Below are 25,905 nucleotides of genomic sequence, written 5' to 3'. Positions count from 1 at the left end.
CAAGTGATCGTCCCACCTCAGCCCCCCATGTAGCACTATCCAGCACTACCTCTTGGACAGGTATGCCCCTGACCAGCTACATTTTTTGTATTTTTTGTATTTTTTGTAGAGACAAGGTTTTGCCATGTTTCCCAGGCTGGTCTCAAACTCCTGAGCTCAAGCGATCTGCCTGCCTGGGCCTCCCAAAATGCTAAGATTATAGGTGTGAGCCACTGCACATGGCCAGGAAGATATTTTTGAATGTTTATTTACACATATATATTCTTTATATAATTAGTAAGCCTTCTGATGTTAGGAGCTTAATGTTCACAGGTATGTTCAAAATCTGAGATGCCAGCCAAGCATCTTGGTTGAGCAGTGATACAGATTTCTCAGTTGATTGATTTTAGCCAGCATCAGAATAGTTCCTATGCACCATATTTGAGTTCAATTCAGAACACTTACTAAAGGCCCACTAGCACTTACTTGACCCACTAGATGGTGGAGAAGTGTGTTGGTCACACTCAGTTACCTTTCGAGCAGCCTGTCCTTTGGAATGTTGTGCAGTGATAGAAATGTTCTCTGTCTGCAGTATTCACTTGGTGGCCACTACACCACTGAGCACTTGAAATGTAGCAAATGCAACTTGAGAGACTGACTTTTTCATTTTAATTACTTACTTTTGATTAATGTAAATAGTCACGTGTCTAGAGGCTACCATATTGGACACTGCAGCTTTTGAGAAAAATGTAATGAGTTCTGAGGTAGGTGATTTCCCAGGTCCGTCTTGAATAGCTGGGCCGTTGTTTAGCAATGAAGTACATTCTAAACCTTAAGTTCCTTATTGCCACTGGAGTTTGCTCCGTGGAAAGAATGTAATGATGAGGGACTGAATCCCTAGGACCACACTGGAAGAGGGCTGCTTTGCCTGATGTGGCAAGTAGCTCATGGATCTCATGGCCTCAATGCTGCTGAAGTTTCCTGATGCTACGGAAATTGTTTCTGTGAGCAAATTTATATGGGGTTTCTCTTCTCACCTTCTGGCTGTTGGAAGTGCATTTTTTAGGGGTACCTGGGGACAAGTCGTTGATGCTTTCCCAGATGGCACATTTACTCCCTTGGAGAGTGCCCCCGTCTGCCATCCCCCTCCTGTCTCACCCTATCTTCCAGTCTTGAGTTTGCCATCTGGGGCAGGAAGTTTCCAAGAAACAGCAACTGAGAGCAAAATTCACCTCTTCCTTTTGTCTTCTTTTTATCTAAAGGTAGACTTAGTTTAAGTTCCCTTCTTCCTGTTTACCCCAACCCTGGAAATACTGAACCTATCACAGAGGTCAGGGGCATACCTGTCCAGGAGGTAGTGCTGGAACTGCGGTCCTGGTGCCTGTCCACAGGTGTGTGGATTTGGACTCAGACCAGAAGCCCTTAGGTCTTCCTTGGTGTTCGTCACCTGTCAGCGTCCCCTCACACACCTCACCCTCTGAGATCTGCAGCCTCTATGCCTGGTGGAAGAAGAGGCCAAGGGTCTAGGAAAAGAAGTGGAACAGACTGTGACTTCCCAGATTACATCCATCCCATGCAGTAGCGACATTCAGATTCCTGGGTCCTTGTTTTGGCTCTGCTGTTGACAGCTCTGACCTTGCACTTACCACGCAGTCACTTGCACTTCAGTTTCCTAATCTATCAAAAGAGGCACACTCAGATATGTTAACTCTACTGTTTTGTGATTCTCACTGGGAAAATGGGAATTGAGGGAAAACCTCTGCCTGCTGCCATGGCTGCCTAGACAGTGTCCTTCTCCACCAGCAGCCTCATGCTCTTACAGTTTCCTGTACTGTCTTCCCCTCAAGCATTAGAGAGGGTTTTGCCTCAGCAGGAAGGAGGACTTGCCCAGGGGCTGGTAAGCAGCAATATTCCAAGGCCACACCAGAGAGGTTGAGGTTCCCATCATCCCTACATTCTCACAGAAGCCATGTCAGGCAGCAGGTGCCAAATGTTGGTGCTTGGCTTGGTTCAGCTTTTGTATCAGGGATGCGAGGCACAATCAGCACCCCACACATGAATCCAAAACTGAATGAGGGCTGCTGCTGTGAGCGTCCCCTGGCCGGCTGTGAGCCTTGTGTGTCTGCACAGTGGGAAGCGTGCTGTTGAGCCTGCCCGCTTTATAACAGGGCTCCCTGTGCCAGGTGGACTACAGCAGCGTCATCACATAAACATCCCCACTTCACTGCGAGTAACCTTTCTTTCCCCCCTCTGGATTTTAACTCTGATCCCTTTGTCCTTAACAAACAAGTATTCTAGGTCTGATGTGAGGCTGTACATAGACACTGTCTCATTATCCAGTTAATCTCTGTTTGCTGTTACGGATTCAGCCAACAGTGGCATTTGCCGGCCTTCAATTGGAAACCTTTTTCTCCATTGTCACTTACGGGAACTGCTGAATGACTCATTATGCCGTGGTCAGCCCTCTCGGGTTATTTGCCACAAAAGGCCTGGCCAGCCAGATTAAAGTGGGCAGTAACTGTAAGCTCCCTGTGTCATCAGTTCAGGATCTGTGTCCCCAGTCAGAGCTCTGAATTGAACATTGAGTTCAGCCTGTTTTGGATTAGTGCCTTAGGAGGCGGACACTTTGTCAGTCTGTGGAATGGATGGGTATGTGCATGGTACAAGTTAGGGATCCCAAGAATAAGGCAGAGGGCTGGGTGAGTCCCACTTTAGGGTACATGCAGATCACTGGGGAAGCATTGTTTCTGCCCCACCCCTACAGGTGCTGATGTAGTTGTTCTAACGGGAGGCCTTGGACTCTGCATTTTAAGCATGCATTCAGGTGATTGCTTTTCTAGGTAAACAGCATCCTGAAAACAGTGTCCCAGGGGCTTTGGGGGAGTGATTGTTGCAGGTCTCATGTGGGACATACAGGAAACAACTGTTTTTTTTGTTTGCTTGTTTTGGTGACAGAGTCTTGGTCTGTTGCCCAGGTTGGAGTGCAATGGCGCGATCTCAGTTCACCGCAACCTCCACCACCCGGGTTCAAACAATTCTCATGCCTCTCAGCCTCACGAGTAGCTGGGATTACAGGCACACACCAACCCATCCAGCTAATTTTTGTATTTTTAGTGGAGATGGATTTCACCATGTTGGCCAGGCTGGTCTCAAACTCCTGACCTCAGGTGATCAGCCCGCCTCGGCCTCCCAAAGTGCTGGGATTATAGATGTGAGCCACTGTGCTTGGCCAAGAAACATTAATGCATTCCATTCGGCAACATTGATGCAGTCCGCCTCAAAGTGGGACTCACCACAGTCCTCTGCCTTATTCTTGGAGAGAATGGAAGACAAATAGGCCTCGTCTCACAAGCCAGCTCAGAGCAGTTAATAGTGGCTGCAGTGGTGAAGATTCTGAGGTCATGCTCAGCTTGCAGGGGATCAGCAATAGTGATGTCCTCCATAGGTGTGGATGGCACCCATGTACCACACATCTGTCATCTTGGTGGCGTGGACACAAGGTCTAGAGACCAGGTCCTCAGCTGGCACAAGGCAGGCAGGCCGACATGCAGACTGTAATAAATCCTTACCGTCCTTGGCAACTTTTCCCTTCCTTTAGGTTTTAGGGGTAGGTGTAGACAGCAGCAGATGCTATAGGAAAGGCTCAGTGCATAGTGGTGATAGCAGATGATGGCACCAAATTGAATCCTGACTTGCCATTTATCAGAAGTGTGACATTGGGCAACTTATTTAACTCTGTGCCTTTATTTATTCATCTGTAAAATGGGAATAACAGTATTTACCCCAGAAAATGGTTATGGGGATTAAATGAGATGAAATCTAGAGAGCCCCTAAAACAGTGCCTGGCACATAGTGAGGCCAGTAGGTGCCAGCTGTTGCTTTTTATTATGAGCTTATTGTGATTTGCGGGTACAAAAGTATTTTCATCTCTTTGGAGAAGGGAACTTTTGGAGTCTAAGATGCTTTTCTGGTGGCTGGGCTGTGAAATTCATCCAGGAGGAAGGTTCCTCAGATGCAGCTGAATGTCACAATAATAGTTCTTCCTCTTGTAAAAGGAAAGGCATTATAAAATGGATGAGTTGGCTTATGCCTTCTGATAATTTACCTCTGCCAGTGGAGCTATAGGAGGCAGGCCACTGAGATACCCAGTGGATAACCGTTGATTGTTGCTTAAAGTTTTGAAAAGGAAGAATTCAGTTGGATTTTTGCATGCAGAGAGAGGACGTTACCTGGGACCTAGTTTCAGAAGGAGGTTGCTGGCATTACTGTAGTACAGTGAAAAGACCCAGCAGCACTGAAACATGTATGAGCTGGCTGGAATGGCTTTCTTGTAAATTGTAACCAGCGCACCGTTGTTTAGCAAAGCCTGCCAGGGCAGCTCCAGCCTGGGCCAAATATTCTCGAAGCCCAGAAAGCTCACATAAGATACTTTTTCCCCCACTTACCTTATTAGCTTTCACCTAAGTGACATTGATGAGGCTCCTACTGTATGTTTAGCATTATGCTGGGTGGTGTGGGGGATGCAAATAAAGTGGCTTAGTCCCCTGTCCCACAGGTACTTTATGCTCTGGTTGGGTAGATATGCCAAACACTTAACAAATTAAAAAAAAAAAAAAACCACACACACACACTATTTCCATACACTCTCTGTAAGGGGCCAGATGGATACATACAGCAAGGACCTTGGGATGTTCTCTTTGTTATTTACCATACAGCACAGAGTGACTGAGATGGGTACTCAGCTGTAAACAAGTACAGTCTGTGAAGAAGGCAACATGGTTCCTGTGGTAGTTGAAAGGGACAACATGTTGCAAACTGGGGCATGAGGAAAGACAGTGTGAGACGTGGACGGGAAGGGCAGTAGAATTTTCACAGGAGAAGGATTTCTGGGCTTACTGACTTGTACCAGCAGAGGCATAAACATACCAGGTGAAGAAAATGACAAGTAGACCGTTTTGGGAAAGGGTGGAATGTGGATGAGGGCTGAGCTCAGGATGCTATCGGTCTTCGAATGCCAGGGTGGGAGCTGTTGAAGGGTTCTGAGTAGGAGAGTGACAGACCAGCATGGAGGAGAAGTAAGACTGGGCAGTGGGGTGGGAAGGGCCGTAAAGAGAGAAGTAGCAGTGAGGCAGGAATGGAGGCAGCATCGTGGCCCGTGTGAGAACCTGACCTGGGTCCACTGGAGAGACACTCAAGAGAGACTGTGGCTTGAGGGACACTGTGAAGAAACTAATTACCAATGTCATCTGCCTTGAAAGATGTAGGCTTTTTTATCCACTGGTCAACCTCTTATGTTTTACAGATCCGGCCAGTTATTGAACAAACCTTTCCTTTTTCCAAAGTTCCAGAAGCCTTCCTGAAGGTGGAAAGAGGACACGCACGAGGAAAGACTGTAATTAATGTTGTCTAAATAAAAATGCAGTTTACTGATTGTTGGCGTTCTTATTTGGTGAGTGCCTGTGAGCCCAAATTTTTTTCTAGACATCCCTTTCTAACATTTTTTCCAGATTAGATTATAAATTCCATGATACAAGCTTTAAAAAATAAGCACACCATTTTGGCCAGTAATCGATATAAAAATACCAGCACTTGAACTTGTCTGTAGTCAGTAAAAATTCTAGGTTTTTTCAAGCTGTTCTTTCACACTGGCTTTTGCAGGTTGCTGTGGCACCTTCCATTTTACTAGCTTAAACTACCTTATTGTCTTTTTTGTTTTTGAGACAGGGTCTTGCTCTGTCACCTAGGCTGGAGTGCAGTGGCACAATCACAGCTCATTGCAGCCTTGACCTTAAGCGATTCTCCTGCTTCAGCCTCTGAAGTAGCTAGGACTACAGGTATGCACCACCACACCCAGCTAATTTTTTGTATTTTTAGTAGAGAGTTTCGCCATGTTACCCAGGCTGGTCTCAAACTCCTGGGCTTAAGCGATCCACCACGTCCGTCTCCCAGAGTGTTGGGATTACAGGCGTGAACCACCGTGCTGGGCTTGATCGTCTTAAAGTACCATACTAAAACTTTCAGTGTATGGATGGATGTCAGCATGAAGAGATAATTTAAAGCTGGTCCTTCTTGAATTAATCACTGAGCACTGTTCTAACTGACCAAGGTTTCCTTTTTTGTTCCTCCACCATAATGTGGTCACCACATCTAAGTCTCTTAGTATCATATATAAAAATCTGGCTGGTGATTCATTTGTTTATGCTCTTAATATTGAAAAGTGAGGGCAGAGTTTCTAACTTGTCAAAACCCTTACGTCTTGCATAAGGGTTAGGCCTGTTTCGGCAATGGAAACATGCTTCTCTGAGGGCTTTTCCATGGAAATTGCAGCCTTTCAATGGAGCCCAAAGCTTGCCACTTTGATGTCAAATGTTTACATTTAGATCTCTCTCCAGTCAACCCATTGCAGTGTGCACTTTTGAATATTCATTTACGGTAAGTGTTTTTACTTCCTAATATACTCATCCTCAGTATTGCACCTGAAATGCTTCCTTTAACTTTTGATGTAGACCTGTTTTGAGATTTCTGCTTGGTTTATTCCTGTTAGACACTCGTTTGGTAGCATGTATGTTAGATGTAGGCTTTTCTCTAGAATTGCTGGTCTGGTCTTACTACCAAGTTATTTCAAAAGAAAAAAAAGTCTGATTTTCCAGGTGTACATACCAACTGCTCTTGAATTCCATCTGGAGCAGCCTCAGCTCTTTTCCTGGAGGGCTCCCAGGTGGTAGTGGGAGTAAAATACTTGAGCCGGGACCTCACTCATCCTCGTTTCCACTCAGAAACCATGGAGTTTGGAAAGAGTGTCAGCAAAACTTTCTTGCTGTTAAACCAGCACCCCTCAAACCTGCTTCATCCTAATCAGACATTTGTTTCTAATCTGCTAGCTGACTCTCTTTGAAGGGTTAGATGAGGGCTACTGAATGGACTCTCAGATTTCATCAACATAGTTAACCAGAAGCAAGTTTATTTAAGAGATCAGCTCAGCACAGGCTATTGTAGAGTGTCTTACCCCACCATATTGTAATGGTATGCACAAAAGGCCTAAATTCAAAGCTATACATCTAGGAACAAGACAGATGCGTTGGATGCTGTTGTACAAGCGCCAATAATATTTTAAAACAAGATAAACTATTCCAATGACCGGAACTGCCTACCACAGACTCCAGAGAAGATCAGCATTTTAGAATTAGAAACACACTTGAATAGATGGAAAAGAAACGAGTTGTTCTACGTGTGATAAGAGTACCAGTATTGAGTGATGAGGACAAAAAGAGGAAGAATATATTCAAGGAAATGTTTAGCACTTTTGTTCTTCAAAGCTAGAACCCAGTTTGAACAGCAGCGTATGGGCCGGTGTCTTGTCAGTAGTTAAGCAGTATGTTTGCATTCTTGAAATGCTTATTGCACTTGAGGGTTCCAAGACTGCTGGAAGATTGATTTGACTCCGGTCAAATCATGAGTTCCAAGACTTGACCAGCAACATCCCTGAAGGTCTCTTTTCCTTCACTTTCTGGGGATAATTGCTGGTTGTCCTCTTGAGCCTTTCATACCTCATTTAGTGGCTACAGTGCCCCCAAGACCTGAGGCTGTCCACCAACAGCTGTACCCCGAAGCATGGCTATAGAACACTGCAGGGAGGCAGCCCCATGCAGGCCATGTGCAGATGCAGGTGGATAGAAGGGCAAGAAATTAGGCTAACAAATCTGAGTTTAGCAAAAATGTACATAACATTGCTTCAGCACTTGTAGATGAGTAAGGATGGCTCATAAATTAGGTCATGATAATAGTGTTCCAGTAGCAGCTATAAGAAAGGCATTAAACCACTCTCATTTTTGACATTCTAGGGCAGCCCATGGATGAGTTAAAATAATTCCAATCCTGGCTGGGCGCAGTGGGTCAGGCCTGTAATCCCAGCATTTTGGGAGGCTGAGGCGAGCAGATTGCTTGAGCCCAGAAGTTTGACATCAGCCTGGGCAACATGGTGAAACCCCATCTCTACAAAAAAACAAAAATTGGCTGGGCTTGGTGGTGTGTGCCTATAGTCCTAGCTACTTGGGAGGCTGAGGTGGGAGGATCACCTGAGCCTGGGGAGGTAGAGGCTGCAGTGAGCCACGATTGCACCACTGCACTCCAGCCTGGGTGACAGAGTGAGACCCTGAATCAAAAAATAATAATTCAAATCCTACTAACAACTGTTACCATACTTTGACATGAAATTTTTAAACTGCATTAGTTTTTAATATGAACTAAAGGAAAGTAGTATTTTGTTTAGAGTTCCTTAAAGGTGTGAAGACCTAAGGCTTTCCCACTGTGCTATGCAGCATATTTTAAGGTTCCAGAAAGTGTTTAAGGCCAAGAACCAAAATTACAGGCCAATAAAGTATTTCTTCTCAGATGCTAAACAGTTCTCTACCTTTCAAACCTAAGCCTTTATCTTACCCTTTAAAGTGTAAGGGCTTTGTAGGCCCACAAAGTTGGTAAATTTGTTCCAGTTCTCTCCTGTCACTATCTTTGGAAATAATTTAAAATGTACACAGTCTTGAAGTCTTGGTATAACATTTTAAAAAATCACCCAAAAGCTGCTAATTAGGCAACCTGTTTAAGCAGCTACCAAAAATGAAAGGCAAGAAATGAAAGGAGGACAAATTATTGGCTTAAAGCTATGATAGTCTTTTGAAACGATGAGTAAGTTCTCTGAGTCATGGCAGCATGATTTAAGGTTGAATTTAGAATCAGTGAAGGAGGAGTTGATCCACTTTCCAGTTGGATCTTCCATCAGCATTGTCCTTTTTAAAAAATAAGGTGACTGGAAGGACCTCCAGAAGATTCTTCTTCCTTCTTTGTTCAGGTTTATAGGACCATGGCTTCCCACACTTGTGTAAACTTCTCTTTGCTGACAGTGTTGAGGATAATGTGATTTTGATCATACTGTGTGCCCCCTAAAAGAAAGAAAGCAAAATAATAAAAGATGAATGTGCCCATGGTGAAGGGTCTATAGTAGACACAATTTTCCCAACACCAGTACAGCAAAAGTAAGCAAGTAAACAAGGTATAGAACGGCATGCCTCAGGGAGGCAAGGCAGGGAGGGAAGCCTGAGCCCCTGTGGGATGACAGGGTCAACCTGCCATAGGTGAATCTGTCCAGATCCCATCATCAGGGCACCAGCAGCTTCACACAGGACATCCCACCTCATGGGCTCCTGTTTCTACCCCAGTTCTTAGGAGCTAGTCCACAGTCACTCTTACAATGTCTGAAATTCAAGGGAACTGGGAAAACTCGAGAGAAGGGAAAAGGAGTAAAGAGACTAACATATATTTGGTGGTGAGATGGTGGATTCGAGACACCAGTGAGGAAAGAGCAGGCAGTCCTGGCAGTAGTGGAAAGGTGGGAGGAATGGTTATTGAGGAACAGCATTTGCATGAACAATGAAAACAGGCTGTATTAGGTCAAAGGGAAGGTTTGAATGACACCCGGAAGTACACAAAGGGACAGGGTAGCATTGTCACTACTGGGGACTCGCTGGATAAAACTTCATAGCATTTAAGATGCTGAGTACATTGTACTGTAAAACTATTATCATGAACTCTCTAACTCCCTTTTACCAGAATGTTTGTAAGATTTTCCAGAGGTGCTTACTGGATGTTTCAGATCCTTTAGTGCTATAAACAGCCTCATGGCTTCTTTCTTTGGAGAAGTATCATTAACAAAAGGGTTATCTGATTTTTTTTTTCCAGTGTAGAATAAAGATCCCTTCAGATGACTTATCCTTTTTTTAGCATAAACCTCAGCACCAAGGATATATCAACAAAGACCCCATCAAAGTAAAAATCTGTGCATTTTGACGCAGGGAGTGACTGGTATTGAAAGCATGCTTCCTCCTTGGACCAAGAAGAAATAAACATTCTTTTCACCTTTGAAGCAAAATATGAAAAAGTTTGAGAATTTACACAATAAATCTAGGTATTATAGTTGAGGAAGGAAATCGTCTCTTGTGAGACTGATTTATCATCATTGATAATCTACAGCCTCTACACAGCTAGCTGTATGGCTAGATGTACTGTAGAATACAATGGTAAGGCGCTTTAGGCCTTTTTGTGTAAGTTTGTAGCAGTAGGGAAAAAGCGTTGCCACTACCAGCAAACCCTCACTCTGCCCAGACAGGGACACACACAGCATATTCCGCTGAAATTTCAGGAAGTATTAAAGCCACAATGTTTCTTTTCATACTTCATTATTATAGTATGTTAAAATACTTTTTGTATGTTAAAATACTTTTTGTATTTTAAGAGTATCTTTTGTATTTTAAAGGTGTCTTAAAATACTTTCATATAAATTCAACTAGAATCATGAAGACTAGAAAGTTCTTGAGAAATAATTTGATTCATTCTCTTGCCTTTGGAAAGTATTTAAATTGTGCAGACTTCATGTTTTTTAAAGTGAACATGAATCAGCTTCCACTGTTACAAGGTATGTGGTCTGGAATAATACATGAATGTCTACCAAAAGAACTCATTTCCCAAACACAAGGAGATGAGCTAGAAGACAGATGCGTGATCTAATAACTCTTAGGGCAATTTTAATAGATAACAAGTGGCTCAGTAGTTGTAGCTAATGGAAATCATGGTCTGCTAGTTAAGTGCACCAACAAGAAGTGTTTATAATATTTTCCTTTGCGTGGGTTGTGGGACGTGCCGCGCTGCTTTCTCATGTCCACAAGATGGCACCATTCTCCCAGTCTGAGAAAATTAAAATCAGTTTAACAATGAATTAGACTGTTGTAGCTAGCGGGGTGTGGTGGCAGGCACCTGTAATCCCAGCTACTCAGGAGGCTAAGGCAGGAGAATTGCTTGAACCCAGGAGACGGAGGTTGCAGTGAGCCAAGATCGTGTCATTGCACTCCAGCCTGGGTGACAGAGCGAGACTCCATCTCAAAAAAAAAAAAAGACTGTTGTAGCTACTGTACTACTGAGAGTTCACAAATATACAGGATATTATGCTTACTCAACAGGCTCTTGAGTAATTTATATAGTGTCATTTAGGAAGGGGCTCTGGAACTTTAAAAAGAAGTCTTAAGAAACGTAGAGTCCCACTGTTCATGTCAGAGCCAAGACAAGGAGTCAGGTGTCCTTCCTTCTGGTCCGCTGCTGATGTAGCAAGTCAGGGACATCCTGTGTGCCTAGTGCATCTAGAACATAAGCTGTCTGAAGCCAAGGAGGTGGCTTTTTTTTTTCACTCTGGGGCCCTCCATGTCTAGCACTGAGCCTGCCACATAGTGTATACCCCATGAATACATGTTGAAAGAATAAGAGAAGAAAGCTCTAGCTAAGGATTACAGTGTCGTCCACCCTGGACATAGGAAGCAGATCACATTTGTAAAAAACGGGAAGGTTTAGTTAGATTTCCTTTGAGAACTAATACTCTACTTTTTCTAACATTGCCTCAAAAACTCCATTTTTTCCAATTCAGTCACATTTCTTTGGTGTCTCTGGAGATTTTGAAACTCTTGTAAACACTGAAGCACTCTAGTGCAATAAAGTTTATCAAAATAAGAATAAAGAGAGATGCGCGTAATTCTTAACTAGTTTGAACCTCAGGTTGATCATCTATAAAATGAGTATTTCACCTGTCTACATACTGACAAATCTGTTGTACCACATGTAACATGAGGGAGCTGTACTATATGTTACTGTTCAGTTTCTGAATATTACATTTATTTTCTTATATCCAAGGGTACTGCTTGCATTTTGTATGATCTTTGTGGTCTCCATCCAGCCTGTAGTTGCAGTGCTTAGTTTGTGTTCCCTAAGTGCCCCCTTAATGAAGGCAAAGGCATTGTTTGCCTCTGAGCATCTTTCCAACTTCTCAGATTCTGTGTGATTCTACGTCCATTGTTTTAAGTGGGTTGGCCAAACTACCTACCTGGTGATCATCCAGAAGTGCCACAGCCACTTTTGCTCCCCATACAGCTACCAAAGCCCCTGATGAAAATATCCAGGTTCATTCTCCATTATCCATAAAAGTCGCTTTTTAAAAATCAGATTGCAGTGCTTTCTTTACCCCTACAACTTGTTTTTTTTTAGACGAAGTCTCGCTCTGTCGCCCAGGCTGGAGTGCAGTGGCACAATCTCAGTTCAGTGCAACCTCTGCCTCCCGGGTTGACGTGGTTCTCCTGCCTCAGCCTCCCGAGTAGCTGGGACTACAGGCGCCCACCACCATGCCTGGCTAATTTTTTTGTGTTTTTTAGTAGAGACGGGGTTTCATCAAGTTAGCCAGGATGGTCTCGATCTCCTGACCTCGTGATCCGCCCACCTCGGCCTCCCAAAGTGTTGGGATTACAGGCATGAGCCACCGCGCCTGGCTCTTTACCCCTACATCTTAAACTTTAATGAGAGCATTGGCCTAAATCCCTGATTAAAGTAAAATTGAGTCATTTTGTAGTGATGATTTAAAATAGAGTATGTAACATACTCATAAAAAATTTAAAAAGTAATGGAGTATGTAGTACAGTTACATTATCACCAGTTTGCTAAATTTACAAAACAATTGTGCTTTCCTGATAGGGAATAAAAAAGTGCTCATTAATTTAAAGCAGAATTACCCCAGATGACATGAGTATAACACTGTCTGCTCCTGTCAATAGCAACAACACTAGTTCACTGAGTTCCCACACAGAGGTTAGGTCCTTCTTACGTTGTTTTAAAATGACCATCGGGGATTCTCCGGGTGTGGGCCTCAGACCAGCAGCATTGGCAACACCTAGGAACTTGTTAGAAAAGGAATTCTCAGGCCCCACCCCAGACCTACAGACTCAGCCTCTGAGGATGTGGCCCCACAGTCTATTTTAACCCACCCTCCAGGTGATTCTGATGCAAATAAAGTTTGAGGACCACCACCCTAAATTTATTTCCCCCATGCACCATCAATTCACTCCTTATTAGCTTCACTGAACACATATTGCATTGAAATCCTCTAGGCTGTGTTAATTCCTTTGAGATCTTAGATCTTTTCAATGAAAGGTCACGTGTATACATGAGAATCATCAACTCTACTGAACTAAGTGCAATCATGGCCTTTCAGCTTGTGATTTTTAGTCTAATATAATAAAATAAATGGTTTGAAGTCAGCCTATGGCCAGATTCTGGTTCAGCAGTTACACAGCTGTGAGATTGTGGCTAAACTGACCAACCTCTTTGAACTTCCCTTTTTTTTGTCTGTAAAACTGGGGAGAAGAGAAGAGGGAGAGGGGATAATGTAGACCTCGTAGGGCGGCTATGATGATGACAGGAGACACTGTACTGAAAGTGGTTAACACAGCAGCTGGCACATAGTAGGCGCTCTCTACTGTTACTACTAATAATACATTCATCATCATTTTCAAAAGTGATGGATAGATTTTTTCTTAACTAAAAGACATACACATTACAATAAAAATAAGGGAAGTGACCCTTACCTTTGACATCTAAAACTAAATTTGGCTTCAACTTGCTATAAATCCTGCCATCGGACTTCAAGCTCCAGAACTGGCTGTCAGCATTCTGGTCCAGGGCCAGGCCTAGCTTGGAGCCGGATGTTACCAGGCTGCCCACAATCGTCAGGCAGCAGTCTTCTGCTATCTGCTCGGTGGAAAAGACAAGATAGCTTAAATATGTATCCAGCTGTAAGTCTCATAGCAGTGGTTTCTCTGGTTACCTTGATCTTTAAAATGATCTTAGTTCCTAGCTTCACTTACCCCACATGAGGCAGTTCGACTCTTAGCCAACTAGAATCGGACAATAAATATTTATGCCCTTTATTTCAGATGACACGAATGATGGAAAAATCTCAATTTTTGTGCATCATAAGACTTCTGCCCTTTGCAAGACTATCTTACTAGTAGTGAAAGCCTCAGAACATTAAAATTGCCCATCATATTTTTCCCTGCCATAAGTGACCATGATCCCAGGCAGGTTCTGTAGCTATGTCGCCCTCTGACATCTCCACCTCTGCTTGGCCTGACCTTCCAGTATATGACTGCACCTCTCATTTTGTAGCACTGGGTGGCTAAAGGGCATTTTATCGTTTTAAAATTCAGAATTGCATTTATTAGCATCTGTGTTTCCTTCATGAGAATTACAATTTTCTACACAGGCATGCTTTCCAGCTATGAAAAGAGAAAAATGCAGGCTCACCAGAGGGTGTTTCAATGCAAAGATTTTATGAGCCCTTCCCTGAAGTGAGTCTACCCTTATTATATAAATAATGTAGGACAGTCATGTTCACTTGCCATTAGCAAATATAACTGGCCAGGTGCAGTGGCTCACAACTGTAATCCCAACACTTTGGGAGGCCAACATGGGAGGATCACTTGTGAAGCTCTATCTCTACAGAAAAGTTTTAAAAATTAGCCAGGTGTAGTGGCATGCACTTGAGGGCCCCAGCTACTCAGGTGGCTGAGGTGGGAGGATCCCTTGAACCCAGGTCGAAGCTACAGTGAGCTGTGATCGCATCACTACACTCCAGCCTGGACAACAGAGCTAGACTGTCTCAAACACAAAAACAAAACAATGTTTCTATAAAAATGTCTGTTAAAAGTGTATTATTCTAGGCCAGGTGCAGTGGCTCACGCCTGTAATCCCAGCCCTTTGGGAGGCCAAGGCAGGTGGATCACGTGGTCAGGAGATGGAGACCATCCTGGCCAACATGGTAGAAACCCCATCTCTACTAAAAATACAAAAAAGTTAGCTGGGCGTGGCGGAATGTGCCTATAGTCCCAGCTACTCGAGAGGCTGAGGCAGGAGAATCGCATGAACCCAGGAGGTAGAGGTTGAAGTGAGCCGAGATCGTGCCCCTGCACTCCAGCCTGGCAACAGGGCAAGACTCTGTCTAAAAAAAATTGAAATAAAATAAAGTGTATTATTCTATATTGAGATGAAAGCACTTGATAATCTAGGAGACTTTTTCTCATTGACCTATTGAATTCAAAGTTGTTAAATAACATCACTGAAATGTCTGTTAGAAATAACTGCTGAAAGGCACCATTTTCTTGGCTTGTTTAAGACAATTCAAAGGCAGAAAGCTTCTTTTCTTGCTTCTATATTACAACTACTTCTGTTTCTCCTGCTAGTTCTTCTGTGCATGTCCAAACAGTACTTCTGTTTACTGAAAGAATTCCCCCTCCAGCACAACAGACCCAATTAACGAGTTTTCGAAAGGTTGTGTTCCTTCTGCTGACTCATGGGGCACCAGATTGTTTTTTTTATTTTGTTTTGTTCTGTTTTTTAAAGAAAATCAGGAGCCAACGGTCAAGCTCATAAAATCAAGGAATAAAAAAGTTTTATCTACCATAGAAACATGAGCTTCTTTCATAAAAATCTTACTACAGTCAGCTTTTAAGTGTCTGTTAATAGCAGGAATGGTGCAGGAGGGAGACGGGCCATTTTCCAGTTTACAGCGTATGACACTTAGGAAATGGACTGTGTAGTACACAGAGGGATCTCTTTACCCTTGATCCTATTCTTTGGATTTCCCCAAAACAGAAACAAACCAAGAGTGATTTTTGTTGACAGGGCTGGAGCTTATAGTTTGTTTCTGTAACAGTTACGTTAAGGAAAAAGGGAAGAAAAATACTTCCTTTTTCTACTACTATATAAAAATCAAGCATAGAAGTAAATACTCTATCTTGGATCAGTGCTATATTTACCTTTCATTTTAAGTTCCTAGACTGGTTCTATCAGAGCTAGGATATATTGTCATGAAAAAAAATTCATTTCTGAAAGTACTCCAGGAATTGTGAAATTGCATCTATTTGAAGAAAAGATCAAAAGCTTATGAAAGGATGGTCACCTCCTAGCAAAGGCATCACAGGCCCCCATGGAATCCTGAAGCTCACCCTGCATTTGATGCATCCTTCTTGATAGATCCAAATCTGATCATCGGCCCCAACGTCCTCCATGACCTGTATCCTCAGAAGCTTCAGATCCTCTAAGTTTCCATTAGTTGACATGAATAACCCTGTTGCTTTGTTTCGAAGTCTGAAATAAATTCGCTTCTAGAAGACAAAAACCCCAGCAGTTGTCATACAAGATGTGCTGCTGGAAGCACTGAACGAGCATTAATATCAGGAAGAATCCAAAGTGAGATATGGATTAAGGGTAATTACTATACTCCAGAGTCTCAGAGGTTTTAGATTTTCTCAATGAGAAGAGTTTGACAAAAATGTCAAAGTGCCTGAGGCAGGGTGCCTGCCGGTGGATAACTGCGTTTGATGTTCAGTTTTATGGCATTCTGAAGCAGCCACACCTCTTAGCACCAGAAACTGAGCCCAGATTATTGGGGCGGGGAAGGAGTTTATGGGGTGAGGCCAATTATCAACTGTGAATTAAAAAATCGGATAAAAAGTTGGATTGCATTTACAAAAAAGAAATTTCAGAGAAGCGTCTATACAGAGCATGGAGAAGAAGAAAATACCTGAACAAAAGGTCGTAGAGAACCTATTTGGCGACAGCCGCTGAATTCATACCAATTAGGTACTTCTGCGGGTGACAATAGGAACTGTCGCCCTCTGTAATTGCCATATTCATAAGTAACCCATCTGAAAACAAAAACCACAGTAAGTGGCAATTTTCATTTGACAGTGGACCCCAATTACATTTATTTTTAGAATGCTTTCCATTTCTAGACTGAACTATATACTTTTAACATACATTGGGGGGAAAATGAAGATCTTTTCTAGAACACTTAAGTAATTTCTTGACAAATAGCACATTTTTGCTATGTGAGTACTTATGCCAAAAAGTTCCATTCTTGAAAAGAAATAGGTAAGTTGTTTCCTCCATAAAGCAATGAAATATTGTCTTTTAGTGGATTCCTCAGTTCTTCCTGGTAACTATTCATAAAATAGCTTCAGCTGTAATAATGGATCTTTAAGTTGTTTAAGTAGTTAATATTTCCAAAGCTCTTAGTAGGTGCTAAATAGGGTTAAATAATAAGTTTTGTCTGCAATGAGAGTAATCCTTGTTAAATCTAAAAAACTGCTAAGATACTCATTCCCTTCTGCTCAGATGCTGCTGCTGCACACCTGAGGAAGTATGGGTTCAGGTGCAGACTGGTGTGGAAGCAGCCCAGCGCCCTCCTCTCTTGCATATTACATCAAGGAAGAATGCACTCTACTTTTAATCCTGGAACTTAAATTCTGGATAAAATTTTATCATTTTAGTCATCTTATCATAAAAACAAAATATTCAAACCTGCTGCAAAAAAATCACCCGTAATTCTACCACCCTAATATTCTATAATTTTTTTTCCAGGTAGGTCTCACTCTGTTGCCCAGGCTGAAGGGCAGTGGCATGATTACAGCTCACTGCAGTCTCAACTTCCCAGACTCAAGTGATCTCCTGTCTCAGCCTCCTGAGTAGCTGGGACTACAGGCGCACACCACCACACCCGGCTAATTTTTGTGTTTTTAGTAAAGACAGGGTTTCAACATGTTGCCCAGGCTTGTCTGGAACTGCTAGGTTCCAGCAATCTGCCCACCTTGACCTCCCAAAGTGCTGGGGTTACAGACGTGAGTCACTGAGCCCAGCTTCTGTGATTTAAAAAAATTTTTTTTTAGATGGAGTTTCACTCTTCTTGCCCAGGCTGGAGTGCAGTGGTGTGATCTCAGCTCACTGCAACCTCCACCTCCTGGGTTCAAGTGATTCTCCTGCCTCAGTCTCCCGAGTAGCTGGGGTTACAGGTGCCCACCACCACACCTGGCTAATTTTTGTATTTTTTAGTAGAGACAGGGTTTCACCATGTTGGCCAGGCTGGTCCTGAACTCCTGACCTCAGGTGGTCCACCCACCTCAGCTTCCCAAAGTGCTGGGATTACAGGCAGGAGCCACTGCGCCCAGCCCGTCCTGATTATTTTTTAAGTAGATGTAGTCCACCCCAACATCTATTGTACACAGGTAGACCATACCTATTGTTTTTGTGAATAAAAGAAAAATACTTCCTTAAAAACATATATTACATTGATGGTACTCATTCATTTTTATATTTTTCAAAAGTATTCAAAGCTGAGGGAAAAAAATCTTTCCAAGTTGACCTTTAATCATTTGTAGAACATCTGCCAGTCATTCCCAGCTAAAGAAAATCTCAGCCCCTGAGCTCCAAAATCAGAGGACTTGCTTTTTTTTTTAAAGGGATAAGAAAAGTCAGCTCTTTCTTACTTGCTAGACTATGTTAAAGACAAAGTCCTTACCTTAAATAAACTAAAAATCTAGATTATGAAATAAAAGATGCTTTATACATGACTTTCCCAGTGGGAAAGTGTTCTAGAAAGGTACATAATTATTAATCCTTACAGAAAGTAAGAGAAATGTAATATAAGAGAGGCAGAAATCTGATCAATTTTTTTTTTTAAAGATGAGGTCTTGCTCTGTCACTCAGACTGGAGTACAGTGGCGTGAACACAGCTCACTGCAGCCTCAACCTACTGTGCTCAAGTGATCCTTCGGCCTCAGCCTCCTGTGTAGCTGGGACCACAGGCATGTGCCACCACACCTGGCTAATTTTTAAATTTTTGGTAGAGATGGGGTCTCACTTTGTTGTCCAGGCTTTTCTTGAACCCCTGGATTCAAATGATCCTTCTACCTCGGCCTCCTAAAGTGTTGGGAGTATAGGCGTGAGCCACTGTGCCCAGCCCAAACTTGATTTTTAAAATGATCTATTTTATTGAGTCAACAAGTAGGTAACTCACATGCCACCAATAACCTGAACAGAGCGTATTTGCGTGTTGAATCCCAGGGATCGGAGATTAATGGTTTCTGCATTAAGTTCAATCTTTTTTCCTTTGAAGTCTTCTCTTTCAAAGAGAATAATTGTTGGTTCAGAAAATTCCTGTTGAGGAACAAAAACAATGTTCAGTTATTCATCTTTGTTAATAATTCAAACTTATGTGAAAATCATCTTGTTACAAGGACAAAGCACAAAAAATCTGCCAGATTTGGCCTTTCCATAAACTCCTTTTCCCAGGGAGCCCGGATGTTTGTATACTCCAAGCTACAGAGAAAGCACAGAGGGGCAGTTAGTTTTTCCATTGCATAGGAAGGCAGGTAAATATAAATAGTTCGTAAAACAGGAAAAAAAAAAAAAGTCCAGGCACAGAGAAATGGGTATATGCTGGGAATATCAGCACTTCTGATGGCATTTATTTTTGACTTAGCCATTTTCAGTGGGACACGGAGGGGCTAGAAAGTCATGGACATAAATGTGGAGGGTCAGAGGGCTGTGGCATCTGATGTTTAGTCGCTTAGTGTACGGTGGTATTGCCTGATCAGGGGACCTTCCTCTTGTATGTATTTTCAAATGTCTTTTTTTTTTTTTTTTTTCAGTTCATCAATAAGACAATGATTCTGTGTACTCCTGCTCCCAAACTTTCCTGTAGGAATCATTGTCAGGAGGAGAGAAAGAAAACAACAGGATGGAAGCTGTATGTTCAAACTGTCAATCATTTTAAAGAGGAGAGCAGCACAAACATTCACTGATTTTCTGCAAAATGAAAAGTTGGCAGCTTATGCCTGTTTTTTCAAATTATAGACACTTTTGACTCTACATTAATCTGTAATGATAATACTGTTAAGATCATAAATGATGCATTAAAAAGCATGTGGGAGGCCGGGCACGGTGGCTTATGCCTGTCATCCCAGCCCTTTGGGAAGCCGAGGTGGGCGGATCACTTGAGATCAGGAGTTTGAGATCAGCCTGGCCAACAGGGCAAAACCCCATCTCTACTAAAAATACAAAAAAAACAAAACAACAACAACAACAAAATTAGCCGAGCGTGGTGGTGGTGCATGCTTGTAATCCCAGCTACTTGGGAGGCTGAGTGAGAGACTAGAGAATCACTTGACCCCAGGAGATGGAGGCTGCAGTGAGTCAAGATCACGCCACTGCACTCCAGACTGGGCAACTGGGTGAGACTCCATTTCAAAAAAAAAAAGCATGTGGGATTACAATTTTCTCCCTATCCTACTTAAAGTTTGTGGAAAGGGTGTAGTACCTTACTGCTTCATTTATGTGGATGTGTCCTGACATGTAAAAAAGATTTTGTCTTATCAGTAAACAGAGCATATTAATGTGTAGAAGTAGTTGGTATGGTCTAGGAATTAGTTTATATAAAACATACACGGAGGAAAGAAGACAAAAATTATGGTAGTATTACTACTTTGCACTTTGATTGCACTTTTGAGATGGCATGCCCAAAAATGTTCTAAACACTTTAGTATTAAAAAGCAACTAAATAATTTTGAACTATTAAGTCACAAAGATATGTAGTCTTCATATGGGTAAAACATTCATTTCCTCACAATTAAAACATAAAAAGATGTCATCTATAGCCTCAGAGTGTTGTGAGCATATATGCCAAGTTCTGGTTGAGGGAAGGATTGAAATTTTCAAATATATACTTGTAGGTAGCTTTTAGAATTCTAGGCAGAATAAGTCTTATTTCATTACTTGTAAGCTAATGAATCTTACTACCTCATTTCATGTTTCACTGCTACTATTTTCATGTCTCAGCTGCATTTTTGCTATTTAAACAGGCAGGCAGGGATGAGATGAAAACCAGCTCACATATGTTCTTCCTACCTTTCAAACTAAAAGGACCAACCACGTGTGTTTAAAGCTTTTTATGAGAAAGCAGTTACCAAAAACTAATAAAAATTTCGGAAACTACAGATACTTCCAGACTTGAATATTTGAACATGATCTTGCAGTTTTGTTCTATTGAATATTGCTTCAACTACATCAAACTGAAAGATTTCTGTCCAAAAGAGGGCACTATAATGTGGATTAGCACATAGTGACAAACTGGGAGAAGTCATTTGATTGCAAATCTCTAAAATACAGAATAATAGACTAAAAACCTTTAAGAAATTTCTTCAACAATAACAACCAAAGATAGAGGAAGCCAAATTGCAAAGGATACAATACACAATTTGCTGAATAGAAAATGCAAATTATAAATGAGAGATACCAGCCTCAGCCTCACTAATAGTGAAATACAAATTAACCCAACCACGACATAATGCTTTCTGCTCATTCTATCACGTTGACAAAAATTATCACGACAGAATATTCAGTAATGGCAACAATGTGGGAAGCAGGAACCCACATGTACTGCTGGTGGGAGTCTCAAGTGGTGGGATCTGGCAGTGCTGAATGAAACTGCCTGTTCTTACATGTGAAATCCAGTAATTCTACTCCTAATAAATAGTCCCAAGAGACTCCCACACAGGTCCATAGGGATATGCATATGAGGATTAAGTGAGTAAAAGAGGGTGGTGGAAAATGGGTACCAGTTAGAATCAATAAACTAGATGTACACAGAGGCAAATGGACAGTTCCACCTCCAAGCCCTTAACTTACTTTAAGAGCAGGTTCTACCTGCTGGTTACCTCACTCTGACCACCAGCTATGTGAGGCATACATTTCTGCAACACTATTCACAATGATATACTTACAACATCTATAAAACGAAGAGACTTGAAAGTTGCTCCAGGCGGGCATCCCATTGCAGACAGACAAGGATAATGGCCTTCCTCCAGCACGTATTGATTACCAGTGAAATTTTCTCCATCATATACAACCCAGCTACAATGGGAAAAACCACACACATGCACAGAGTGTGCCACTTGAGTACTCCTATTCAAGAAGTCTGATTTTTAGAGGCAGCCTGCTATAACATAAACACAATGCTTGTGGCAAACAGAGTTCTTTCTTCAAAAATATTTGGATCTATTTATTGCATTTCTGCTTGTGGCAAATTAATATTCATAAGACAGTTAACTTTGCATTTGGGAAATAAACTTCTTTCTCCATGTTCTTTCTGACTTCCCCAGCCTCCAGCCTTCCTTGCACTTCTCATGGGTGCCACCTTTTGCCCAGCCAGTGGAGCTTCAAGCCCTCAAGTCCTCTTTGAATAATCCTTCCTCAAGCTTCGTGACTAGTTAATCACCAAGGTCTATTGATTTGGTCTATTGATTTCCTTCCAAAATTTCTCTCACACTCCTCTATCCTCATTTCTAATACCTCTGCACTGGGCCAGGAGTCAAAATACTATAGTGACTTAAGTCACTTAGCCTCTCTGGTATCAAGATTATTCATAAAATGGTGATTTGCCATGCTTCCCTCGAAGTTTGTGGGGTTTTTTTTCTTTTTCTTTTCTTTTTCTTGGGGGCTGCGGGGACGGAATCTCGCTCAGGCTGGAGTGCAGTGGCGTGACCTCGGCTCACTGCAACCTCCGCCTCCCAGTTCAAGCGATTCTTCTGCCTCATCCTCCTGAGTAGCTGGGACTACAGGTGTGTGCCACCACACCCAGCTAATTTTTGTAGTTTTAGTAGAGACGGGGTTTCACCATATTGGCTAGGCTGGTCTCGAACTCCTGACCTCATGATCTGCCCACCTCAGCCTCCCAAAGTGCTGGGATTACAGGTGTGAACCACCGCACCCGGCTCTGTTGTTGTTTTTAACCCAACAAATGCCTTTTGAGGATTGTGTGCCAGGTACTTTTCTATTGCTGGGGATACAGCAGAGAACCAAAGTCCCTGCTTTCCTGAAGTTAATACTCTAGTGAGCTGAGACAGGTAATTTTCAACATGCACAGGACTGGTGGTAATAAATGAAACAGGCAGGGGATAAAGAGGAGCGGGGATGTGGTAGCAGTATGTCCAACAAACTAGGAAGCTTTACTGTCCATCTATGTGTGTGTGTGGTTTTTTTTTTTTTTCCTGAGACAGAGTCTTGCTCTGTTGCCCAGGCTAGGGTGCAGTGGTGTGATCTCAGCTTACTGCAATCTCCGCCTCCTGGGTTCAAGCATTTTTCCTGCCTCAGCCTCCCAAGTAGCTGGGATTACAGGTGTGTCACCACATCCGGCTAATTTTTGTATTTTTAGTAGAGATGGGGTTTCCCCATCATGGCCAGGCTAGTCTCGATCTCCTGACCTCAAGTGATCTGCCTGCCTCGGCCCTAAGTGTTGGGATTGTAGGCGTGAGATGCTGCGCCCGGCTTCTGTCTATGTATTTGAATGCAAAGTCAGTGCTTTTCTGCTGTGCAGTACTAAAGGATAGGATAGCATTGTTCCAACCATAAAGAACCACATGATTAAAGGCACTATTACTACTATTATTAAGAGACTTACATCCTCAACACCTCTTGCACAGATTGCTCCAAGGCTTTCCTGACTGAGTTTCCCTGACGTCGGGCTCTTCCCTCTCTATGAAACTTTTGTACATGGATTGTTTCAGCATGGCACTTTGAGCCCATTGCCTTTGCCCTGCGTCTTGTGTTTCCTATGGAAGCCATCTAAACTCAGTGTGCTCAGCTTTGCCTCTCCTCCCAGTACAAAGCCCTCTCAGCAAGCCGGACTAGTGGCTCCCTGATCCGCGTGTCCACTGGTTCCACCCCAGCATGCGCTTTCCACCTTCCTGTTAATGCAGAGTACAGATCCTGTCCTTATCTACCTGTCAAAACAATCCACCTTGGGAGGTACCTTGGATTACCTAGAGCCCAACTCTCCCTTTCTAGATGATGGAAAGGCATACAGAGTAAAGAACCTGCTCTGAATTCCATTACACAATGAGATGATCTTCAGCTTCTCCAACCAACCCAGAAGCCCGCGTCCTCTGGCATCTGGTACTCAGATGTTGCGAAGCATGCCATTGGACTAAGATGGTGGTTTCACATAGTGCCAAGCACCTAGCAGGCATCACTAAATACTTGCTGATGTGTGAATTCTGTTTTACTGCAGTGATTCAGCTCTGCCAGGCCATTGTTTTACTTACCTGCCTCCTGAAACTCTGCAAGACTTGGTAGAAAATGAATCATCAATTTGACTTGTTGTTTCTTCAAAACTTTGACTATGACCTTGAAACTGTGGTTCTGAAAACAAGTGAATCTTTGAAAAAGTAAACAGAAACACATAAAATTATTTTCCTAAACACATTAACTAATTTAGCCTTTGAAATGATGACCCAAACATGACCTGTTAACTTTTGTTACAGTAAACTGGTGTGAATTTTATAAATCCTTTAATTTTCCATGTCTACATTCATGATCAATTAGAAACATGTTAGCTGCACCATTCATGACTATTTAATTCAGAGACATCAAAGTAGAATGCAACAACAGAGGTAACTTTCTATAGAATACCCTGTTGTGAAGCTGTGGGGCATTTTAAAGCTTTATTGTGGCCAGAAGTCATTGTTCATCAGTTCTAACAATAACAACAAACAGTATTTTGGAAAGACATAGTGTAGTTTCCTTCCTTCTCAATGGAAGATACTTGCTGACTTATCAGAATCCTGTAAATGCCAATAAAGGAGGCTATAGTGGTGTTTGTTCCTCTATAATTATGGCTCTGTGAACACGTCCATTAAAAGGCTTAAATAACAAATGTGCACTCCAGTTGATGTTAAGAATCAGCATTCAGAAAGCTTGAGCGAGACCATATAAAATGTCTAGTGCCAACACAGCAAATATGAAAATTCATTTTACCATCACAATAACTAGATGCTATTGTTTGAAATATTAATCTCAATGTATTAATGTATACTCTCAGTCAATGTAATGATACAAAATTCAGCTTTATACAATAAGAGCATTTTATAAGAAGTATTTAGACATGGGTCAGTACTGTCAATTAACTATTAAAGTAAACTTAAATCTTATTTTTTAAATACAATTATGGTTTCAGGCATAAAAATGGGTAAAACTAACAAAATGTCACAAATGTCTGATTTTCTTTTTTTTTTTTTGAGACAGAGTTTCTCTGTGTCACCCAGGCTGCAGTGCAGTGGCGCAATCTCGGCTCACTCCAACATCTGCCTCCTGGGGTTCAAGCAGTTCTCCTGCTTCAGCCTCCTGAGTCGCTGAGCTTATAGACAGAAGCCACCATGCCCACTCGTTTTTGTCTTTTTACTAGAGACAGGATTTCCCCATGTTGGTCAGGCTGCTCTTGAACTCCTGAACTCAAGTGATTTGCCCACCTTGGCCTCCCAAAATGCTGGGATTACAGGCGTGAGTCACCATACCCGGTCCCAAATGTCTGACATTTTAAACATGAGTTCAGTTTTTCAGTGGAAGTCCCCTCATATATTAATATAAAAGAATATTTTTAAAGTTACCTGATTTCGTCTCCTTGGGCCGGTGAAAGAATCCTAAAAATTTTTAAAGGAAGGAGAAAAGGAAATGAATAGAACAAACACATTGAAAAAGTTTTTTTCTTCTAGATTATTAACAATTACTGCTAAAAATAAACTCAGAATATTTTCCACAGCAATTATTATTACATGAACCAGTAACACACATTAAGGAAATCCAGAATTCAGTTAAATATTCTCATGCAAAAATATAACTCCTTACCAAACATATAGGTTGAACAGAAGAGATCTTACAATTTTTGCCTCCCCAGTCCTCAAAACTGGAATAGAATCCTTTATCCAGTATATACTGTTCTCCTGTGAAGTCAGGATTTTCATAGGCTACCCATCTAAGAAACAAAAACAATAACTTGTTGGAGTTCATATTTTACATATAAAACGATCACATATTGGGATAACGATGTATCATACAGAAACTTTCATTTGTTTTGCTAATTGAAATTTTAATTTTTCTGATTCTCCATTAACCTTTAGAAGCAGATGGGTTTGTCTACAGGACAAATCAAAATGGTAAGTCAGCAGAGAAAAGGAAATGCTTATACACTGCTGGTGGGAATGGAAATGAGTTTAGCTGCTGTGGAAAGCAGTTTGAAGATTTCTCAAAGAACTAAAGATAGAACTAGTATTCCACCCAGCAATCCCATGACTGAGTATATACCCAGGGGAAAATGAATTATTCTACCAAAAAGATACTTGCACGTGTCTTGTTTACTGCCGCACTATTCACAATATCAAGATGTGGAATCAACCT

At 42.0% G+C, this 25,905-nt stretch overlaps 2 protein-coding genes across 6 annotated transcripts in view; one reads left to right on the top strand and one right to left on the bottom strand.

Annotated features, from left to right (window-relative positions):
• Positions 1-5,410, top strand: part of RTN4IP1 (reticulon 4 interacting protein 1) — a 67,526-nt gene extending 62,116 nt beyond the window's left edge. For all 4 annotated transcript variants that reach the window (XM_033234745.1, XM_033234744.1, XM_033234743.1 and 1 more), the window contains exon 9: positions 5,282-5,410. In XM_033234745.1, the coding sequence (XP_033090636.1) occupies positions 5,282-5,389 (108 nt within the window). In that variant the 3' untranslated portion in view covers positions 5,390-5,410. The remainder of the gene's footprint in view (positions 1-5,281) is intronic.
• A 1,508-nt stretch (positions 5,411-6,918) lies between these two features.
• Positions 6,919-25,905, bottom strand: part of CRYBG1 (crystallin beta-gamma domain containing 1) — a 211,320-nt gene continuing 192,333 nt past the window's right edge. Inside the window, exons 14-22 of one of the 2 annotated variants that reach the window (XM_033234738.1) lie at positions 25,357-25,483; positions 25,119-25,151; positions 23,778-23,890; positions 21,459-21,588; positions 18,695-18,834; positions 16,424-16,547; positions 15,846-16,004; positions 13,428-13,590; positions 6,919-8,915 (exon numbers count right to left, since the gene is read on the bottom strand). In XM_033234738.1, coding sequence (XP_033090629.1) covers positions 8,827-8,915; positions 13,428-13,590; positions 15,846-16,004; positions 16,424-16,547; positions 18,695-18,834; positions 21,459-21,588; positions 23,778-23,890; positions 25,119-25,151; positions 25,357-25,483 — 1,078 coding nt within the window. In that variant the 3' untranslated portion in view covers positions 6,919-8,826. Of the gene's footprint in view, positions 8,916-13,427; positions 13,591-15,845; positions 16,005-16,423; positions 16,548-18,694; positions 18,835-21,458; positions 21,589-23,777; positions 23,891-25,118; positions 25,152-25,356; positions 25,484-25,905 lie in introns of those variants that run through there. The other variant, XM_033234739.1, reaches the window with a different exon arrangement.

The sequence above is a fragment of the Trachypithecus francoisi genome, unplaced genomic scaffold (genome assembly GCF_009764315.1).
Source record: "Trachypithecus francoisi isolate TF-2019V2 unplaced genomic scaffold, Tfra_2.0 Lachesis_group15, whole genome shotgun sequence".
Classification (NCBI taxonomy): Eukaryota; Metazoa; Chordata; class Mammalia; order Primates; family Cercopithecidae; genus Trachypithecus; species Trachypithecus francoisi.
The sequence above is the reverse complement of the archived record's forward strand: the minus strand, read 5'-3'. Positions and strand labels throughout refer to the sequence as shown.